Source organism: Zonotrichia albicollis, chromosome 3 (assembly GCF_047830755.1).
Source record: "Zonotrichia albicollis isolate bZonAlb1 chromosome 3, bZonAlb1.hap1, whole genome shotgun sequence".
Taxonomy (NCBI): Eukaryota; Metazoa; Chordata; class Aves; order Passeriformes; family Passerellidae; genus Zonotrichia; species Zonotrichia albicollis.
In genome coordinates, this window is record NC_133821.1 from 14,724,905 (window position 1) to 14,733,566 (window position 8,662).

The 8,662-nt window shown below is 43.3% G+C and overlaps 1 protein-coding gene across 1 annotated transcript in view; it reads right to left on the reverse strand.

Moving 5' to 3' along the window:
• XDH (xanthine dehydrogenase) overlaps positions 1 to 6,198 on the reverse strand; it is a 61,398-nt gene extending 55,200 nt beyond the window's left edge. Inside the window, exon 1 of the mRNA XM_026794458.2 lies at positions 6,100 to 6,198. Within this exon, the coding sequence (XP_026650259.1) occupies positions 6,100 to 6,183 (84 nt within the window). The 5' untranslated portion in view covers positions 6,184 to 6,198. The remainder of the gene's footprint in view (positions 1 to 6,099) is intronic.
• Positions 6,199 to 8,662: the final 2,464 nt, after the last annotated feature.

Genomic DNA, 8,662 nt, shown 5'->3' on the forward strand with positions numbered 1-8,662 from the left:
GGGGGCTAAAATAGCCCTGAGGAAAGACCTATTTCTATTCTTACAATTTTTTTGGTGGTAATTACTGCAGTAGATAATAGCTTTTAGAAGGGACTAGTGTAGAGCCTGTAACACTCATCTTGCATATTCTATGTCTGACAGAATGTTGAGCACAAAGATGCAAACAGTAGCCAGCACTGGGAGCTGAAATATCACAAGTAAAACTGACAGGATTCCAGCATCAACACCAAATAGCCACATCCTGAGGAATTTCAATGGTCATCTGAAATACCCTCTTTTTTCCATCATCACATCATCCCGTATCACAGCTGTGCACAGCAGAAAAGTCAGATCCTTCTTTTAGTGAATTGATCTGCTGCTCTGGTCAGCAAATATTTGTTCCTAGTATTTACTTGTTCTGATTTCATCTCCTTAATTCAGAAAGTTATTGCTGTCAGCCACATTTACAGTGATGGTGAACAAAGAGGAGGAGCAAGGCTCCAGTCTGTTATTCCCTGCTCTGCCACTTCCCTTTCAGACACAGGAGCTGCAGAAGAGGGGAAGAACCACAACAAGCAGAAGACCCAGGAGTGGCAGCCAGTGAGAGATGTGATGATTATCACTTTAGAAACAGCAAAATGTGATGGTTGACAGGCTTTCACTAGACACTGCTCCAGAACTTGTATTTGATTCTTCAAAGGCTGGTGCTATTTCTTATACTTGCCTTTTCCTTTACAAAATTAAGACCTTAACCAAGCTGGTCTTCAAACCTCCCCTTTGATTTACTGGAGTCACTACCTTGTACATTTTTTTAAGTGTACAAAGCCATCCTTATGAAAGAAAGGCTCTTAGAAAACTACTCTGTTATACACATTACACTTCTCAATTCTATGTGGATAAAAAAGCTATTTTCACCTTAGAAAAGAAATTACTTCATTACAAAAGCTGGACAACCTGCCCAAACAGCAGGACAAACATTGATGACACCAGGTGTGAAATGTTCAAGAGTACTCAGTGCTGAGTTCTTTACTCACTACACTCAGTAAGAGAGAAATTAAATAAAGATGAAATGGTTTCTGAATATTTCTACCTAGTGAGAAACTATCCACTGTTTTCACTGAGACTAGAACCTGGACCCAGAACCAGTACCCTGTTGACTGAAACATAACATGTACATATCTCCACTTTGTTTACAGTTCTCAGGACTGACACCCCAGAAAAAAAAATGATGCAAAGCCAAAGTAAGATCAATTAAGCAAAAGTAAACATATTAGGCTGTTTTTCCACACTGACCTGAGAGGCACAAAAACAAGATAAGTTTGAAGAATAACAAAAGTACTACTAATTTTCCTGGAAGAGTGTTTTGTTTTGTTTTCTGGAAGAAGAAACAACTATAAAGTAGCTTATTCCATAATGCATAATCCAGTGAATTTCCAGGGGCAGGAGAATTTCGAGAGTTCAAAGCATATTCTCTTATCACAACTCCAATATGTCTGTAATTACCTATCTGGTTAAACAGTTCTAGTGAGTACAGACCCTCAAGTAATGCTTCAGTCTTCTAAATGGAATGGTTCATTAAAAACCAATTTACAATAAAACAACTCATAAAAAATACACACAGATAAAAGTGAGAACCCACCAGTTTTGAGGAACTGTTGATGACATCTTTGTTTTTTATATTTTCTCATGCTTTGAGTTTTTCAGGTCTCCTGACCAGTTTTATGGCAGCATTCCTTGTAAAACAATCATCCCCAATCCCTTCCTTACATTGACATCAGAGGAAGTTTGGATGCAGAGAGGTGACACAGTGTTCAGGATAAATGAAAGGGAAAAACAATTTTAGAGCTTTCACGGTCAGGGTCTGCTTATTTGTGAAAAGCCTGACTCAGCAGTGACTTAACAGCAAGCAGGCCCCCATTGGGCGAGGAGAGGGAGAGGATCCCAGGGCTAGCCAGCTGGAAAGGTCAGCAGCAGGACTGGGGGGAGGTCAAGGGCCTGGCAGGGCCCTGCTGCCAGGGAGGGCAGGCAGGGGTGGACAATGGGCCACCAAGCAGGGACTTCTCCTGCCCACCCTGCTCTGGTCACTGCACAGCCCTCAGCAGGACACCAGCGCTGGGACAGGGATCACCACCCTGGGACTAGGGATTACAAGCCCTGCTCCAGGCTAAGACTTGGTGCAGACCATTTTAAATGCAGTGAACCTTCTCAAAAGCAGGCTTGAAAAGAAGAGGACCTGCAAAAAGCCCAGACATCCAATGCTTGTATAAAGGATGACAGTGAGCGAGCATCAACACTATGGAGCCTCAGTGACCCCTGTCCATACCTCAGTCTAGTGGCTGCTCTTCCCAGCTTGATATGGACTCAACTGTCCAGCCTGAGGGCACCTGCTCTTCTGAGAAGGGTCATGAGAGAGACATGCAGGTCACATAATCCACAAAAGCTGAAACAACAAGGGCTAGAGAGAAAAATGGCTAGGGAAGACCAGAGACACTTTAAAAGGGAAAATTGACCCAAAAAAATTAACTCTCAGAATAAAAAGTGAGCAAAGGAAAATTATTTGATGGGACAAACACAACAGACTCTTTGGAGAGAAGAAAAAGATCACTAAATTATTTCAGCTGTCAAGTAAAAAGTCTTCTGGCCCTGCCCAGACTGACAAGGCAGAGTAGGATGGTTTCCTGTGCAATACAACTTCTCCTGCACCGCACAGGACACTTCAAAAGCTGCCCTGACGTGCTATAAATAATTAACTTAATCCACATTGTGCAAGCTACAGAGCAAAAGATTACAAAATCCATTTGTGCAATTGAGACATGTTACATTGGGACACACAGAAAACACCTCAGCAAGCTGATGGGCCTCCTCTACTTTTTTTACATGAAATGGAACACAGACATAACAAAGTAAATTTGATTTAAAATTTAGAACTCCTACACTGGAAAAAAAAACATTTTGTAAATTAGTCATAGACATTCTGCCACACAGCATTACTAATATTGGACTTCAACAACACAACAACAATTACCACACAAGAGTTGCTTACTCTACTCCATTGTAAAAACTATGAACGATACAAAATCTGACAACCTAGATAAACTAGGATAAAATGACTGATACAACTTTTTTTTACTTTCAATGTATGTTCTGGTATGAAGATAACTGTTTTCCTGTAAGCTTCCTATTTAAAAAAATTCTTCACAAATTATTTCAGCAAATTGTTCCTGATGCATTGATAATGCAAATTCCTACAAGTGCTCCCCACAAGAAAGTTTCCAAACAATTATGACTAATTACAACTACAAAAACATAGAATTGGTTAGGTTGGAAAAGACCTCTAAGATCATCAAGTCCAGCTGTTGACCCAGCACTGCCAAGTTCCCCACTAAACCACAGCTCTGAGTGCCATGTCCACAGAGGTTTTAAACACCTCCAGGGATGGTGACACAACCACCTCCCTGGGTAACCTGTTCCAGGGCTTGACAACCCTCCCCATGAAAGAAGTTTGTCCAGTCTAAACCTTCTTGGTGCAATTTGAGGCCATTTCCTCTCATCCTGTGTTAGGAAAAGAGGCTGAACCGTGCCTGGCTACAGCCTCTTCTTCAGTAGAGAGCAGTAAGGTTTCCCCTGAGCCTTCTTTTCTCCAGGTCATGCATCCCCAGCTGCTCCTCATCAGACTTGTGCTCCACACCCCTCCCCAGCTCCACTGTCCTTCTCTGGAGTCTCTCCAGCACCTCACTGTGTTGCAAACAGAGACAGGCTCAGAACTGAACACAGGACTTGAGGTGTGGCCTCACCAGTGCCAAGTACAGGGGAACAATCCCTGCCCTGCTCCTGCTGGCCACACTCTTCCAGACACAGGCCAGGATTCTATCAGCTTTCTTGGCCGCCTGGGCAGGCTGCCAGCTCACATTCAGCACTATCCATCTGCATTCCCAGGTCCTCTTTCACCAGGCAGCTTTCCGGCCACTCGTCCCCAGCCTGTAGTAATGCCTGGGGTTGTTGTGACCCAACTGCAGGACTGGCACTTCACCTCATTGAATCTCTACAGCTGGCCTCAGCCCAGCAATCCAACTTGCCCAGATCCCTTTGTAGAGACTTCCTATCCCACAGCAGATCAACAGTCCTACCCAGCTTGGTGTCAGCTGCAAACTGGCTGCGGGTGCACTCAATCTCCTCTTCCAGATCATTGGCAAAGGTATGAAACAAGTGGGGAACACCACTTGTGACTGGGCACCAGCTGCATTTAACTCCTTTCACCACCACTCTCTGAGCCCAGCCATCCTGACAGGTTTTTACCCATCCACAGCCTTTCTCTCATCTCCTAAGAAGAGTGAGGCAACTCAGACTATGTCTGCTATTGACTCATTTGAATATCATCATATAATTGAGAGTATTCATTTCCCTGCCTGGAGAAAGCAAGCTCTTGTCACTCTTGCTTGGTGAGACTTTATAATCCTCTTCAGTGATTCCCAACGAAAAATTCAAGAACAAATTTACCACTTCTCTTTTTTTAGCCTTTCCATGTTAAGCATGTATGAAGATCACTGCACACACCAGAGCTATAAAAGATAAAGATATCTGTTTATCCCCCACCTCACACAGTATTTTAAATGAGCACCTTTAAGGTACAGAAGTGAGAGTTAGAATGATGATCTGGTTGCAAAGTTATGGCAATGCATTGGAACTCCCTTTCCTCAAGGAAAAGGGGAACTCACTCCAAATGACACCTTCTTTAACAGGACAAACCCCATACTTGGAAAAGCACAGGCAGACAACATTCTCTGAAAAGATGACAATGCTCTGATGAAGAGGTACCAAGTGACTTTTGAAGTCAAAAGAGGTCTAGAGCTCTTATTCCTCTGAGATATCAGAGGATACTTATTTGCTGCCATATTCTGCATTTTAAGCCTTCTCTTAGGCAGCATGGCATTCAGCCTGGGCCAAGCAGTTCCACAAGAGGCAAACTGATTACACAGCAGTCTTGGAGGTGGTGCCACACTGAGTTGAATGCACCCAAGTTCAACAGGAGACCTTCTGTATAAACATGTCCACAGACTAAGCCAAGCAGAGTTACAGTGTTCACACAGACATTTCATCTATGATTATGACCAGGTACTTTGAGTTTCCCATTTAGAACCACAGAACTTCAGGAGCAAGAAAGGAAAGCTGGGATAGATGAATTTTGATATTTCATTTTTTAATTCCTTCAGCTCTGAGTCTATCTCCTCCATGTCTTAAGACCATAACTGCCTTCAGTTAAGCTTTTACGCACAATCCACTTTGATTTATACACAACTGTGACTTTAAAAGTTCCTTTGAAGCATGTAAACTGAATAATAAATAGGTTCTGGCAGTGACTCCCCTGAAGGAATTTCTTGAATAGATCTGACAACAATCTCTATGCCAAAATCTTGTGTATCTCCACTGAAAACTCAAATTGATTCAGGACTCATGCCACATGTTTCAGACTCTTCAGTCCATGTCTGAGTGCAGAAGCAATGCTAGACTGCAGAATCACACTCCACAGTGGATCACTGCCACCTCAGCTTCTGACCATGCTGCCAGCAGAAGGGTGAATACCTCTCTGATACAGGTTGGTTGTCTGGAAAGGTGATGACATATCCTTCCTTACATTTGTCCCCTATTCAGTTGCCTTCTTCTGCTCTGCAGGTTAATGACTCAAGGCTGGCTTACTGCTCCCTTCGTGCAATCTTCCTGACATTGCTTCAATGTCTTTCCCTCATTTAATTCCTTTCTCCTGGGCTGTGCTTCCCAAGGACCATGTTAAACACAGCAATGTCTTTTATTTGACTTTTTCAAACTTGTATTCAATAAGGTGCTGTGGCTTGGTTTTTTTGCTGATGCATCTCACCGTTCACATTTTATCAACAAAAATTTTCTTTCCCTTTTGATTTCTGCTGGGCATTCTTAAGACAGTGTAACAGCAGCCAAAACCTGACCAGATACCCTAAAAACATGGTACAAGCACATGTATTCAGGCCTGTTGTCAACACACAAAAAGCATGCACTGTTGAAAAAAAAGTCTGATTGCAGAAGTAGGTCTTTGATCAGCATGTTTAAGCAGCAAGAATTTAGACACCCGAGTAACCAGATACTTACATTTAATATCTTATTCAGACATCTGATTCTGCTGTTTCCCCACCTGCTCCAATGACACTGAGCTCTCCTCAGGAAATGTTTCATGACTGCATTCACTGGAATTAACTTCCATTCTTTTATTGTCAGCTGGTTCCTCTTCCATTAAGGAAATCAAACATTTTTTGAAATCACAAGTGTTCCTAAAACACACAGGATTTCAGCAGATTCTGTGCACTTTTCTCCCTTCAGCTGGTAACTTGAGTTTTCTCATTTCAAGTACAAGCAGCTTCTTCCATTTGGTGCAAACTGAACCTGTACCATGCTCTCTATTCAGCACTTCTCCATTGCCTGTACTCTGACTAGTCCATTGTTTTCCTCTTGTGGTTCTTCATCTTCAGTATCTGGAAAAGAAATTTAAGCCTTCCCTCATATTTGTGCTTTTAATCCCAGTTAAAGTCTTTCTATTGCCAGTACTTTTTCCCCTAACAAAACAAATAACAGCCCCCAGTCAGCTTTTCTGACTTCACTAAGCATTCCTTCCCTAGGCCTCTATGCTCAGCTTAAAGGATTTACCTGGCCAACTCCAACCTTAATATCTGAGCCCTGCAGTATTTCCTAAGCAGCTTTGGAACCCTGGAGACTGGCCAAGAACATGATCATCAGTATGGAGAATCCACAGTGTGTCCATCAGGCAGAGTGTTACCCCAGGCCTCAATTAGGCTTGGTCCACTGAATCAAGGCCTGGATTCATTGCCCTTTTTGACTTCCTTCACAGTGAAGGCAGCAGACCTCCACCCTTGGCCATGCACTGCTCCTCTGCACCTCTTATTTCTGACCTCAGTCAAGAGGAGACCTGGCTGCAGAAAAGAGCATCATCTGCCTAGTGGGAGAGTCAGTGGCTCCTTGGTGAGGATGAGGGGATTCTCCTTTATTACAGCTGTGTTCCTGCATTTCAGGATCAAGCCAGCTGCCTTCCTCCAGCCTGAGTGTCCTGCAGGTGACACTTTTGTAATTCAGTCACCGCCTACAGGAGCTGTAGCAATTGGCATGCTTCTCTTTGTGTGACATCCTTTAACAAAAAGTACCAGAACTACATTCCCAACAAGTCAGGACAAAAAACCAAGATGGAAAACTCCAGAGACACAGACAGAAGCAGAAACAGCAGTGGAGACAGAGTGCCTTGTTTCCCCCTGGGGAGGTAGAAAACAGAGGTTGCTGCTGTCCTCTCTTACCTGAGGAAGAGAGGTGGTCTCTGCCAAACAATGGTTAACTTTGGTTTCCTTGCCATCCTATATCCTCTTAGTAGTCTAAAGAAAATAAATCTAGAGTCCAAAATAATTTACTGTTTTTCTATTTGTTAGAGCAAGCAGCATGATGACAACAAGCTTTTCAGGCCTAAAACAACAGCAGACCCTAAATGAGCTTCTTGCTTTATATACAGATTTAATTTTGTGAATGCTATGCCTGAGGTCACTGCTCTGCTAGATGGATAACCCTGAAATGAAGCATCCATACCTGTTTTCCCATCTCTCTAACTTTTCCAATATGCACACAATTAGAGATGAGAAATTCAGAGCTGTGATTTCTGTGGCCCCAGACAATTTCTTCTAATAAAGCACACATTTACCAGACAGAGTTTCCCCTTCTGTCCCACACCACAAAATGCTTCAGTTAGAGCACTGCAGTGGGAATCCAGAGGGCACAGGGATCTCGTCTTCATAGCATGCTTGCCCTTCTGTGTGTCTCTAGCTGGCCATAAGTCTTTCTGCCACACCTGCATCCCTCTCCTCCATGCTGTTGAGGAGAGAGGCAGCACCTCCAGCCCTCCTCAACCACCACGGCAAGGACTGTGTGTGAGGTTTGTGGATTGCCAGCACAGCCCAAGTCCAGCATGATGGGGAGACAGTCTCAATGAACCATGCTGGCTACCTGGCTGCTGGAAAGCAGGGGGCTGGAGTGTCACCTCAACATCCACTGGAAAAGAGTGAAAGATGCCACAAACTTAACTGGAGATACAAGGAGAGTTTGTGTGGAAACCCAGAACACTGGAAATATTTCTGTGTCTGCTCTGGGGTGCCCTGACCCTCAGGGGAGCACTGACTTAGACCCTCACTCATGGAGAAAGTTTCCTAGACTTCAAAGTAGACTAGAATCCACAAAAATGTGAAAGACTATAGAGAGTAGTGTAGGTATATCACTTGGGTGAGGAATTTAGGTTTTGGGATTTGTAGTATGTTGTGGATGGAAGCAAGATGGAGAGTACAGGGTGTTGTCCTGGGTTTCTTCTTCATGCTTCTTCATAGGTTTGGGTGGCATTTTGTAATTGGACAGAAAAGTCCACACTGCAGGCTCTTTGGGATTAGTTATTGGGTTAAAAGGGAAATAATCTAGGTGTCAGCTCTTAATTGGAAAGTTTCATCGTAAAACACCTTGTAACAAGAGATTGTTGGCCATTTTGTGCCTTGCTAATGAAAAGCTGCTGAACTCATGGTTGTGAGACTGTTTTACTGATAAGAAATAAACATCTGAGTATGAACATGAACTACCATCTCCAGTGCCTTCGATACAGACCCAGAGAAACCAA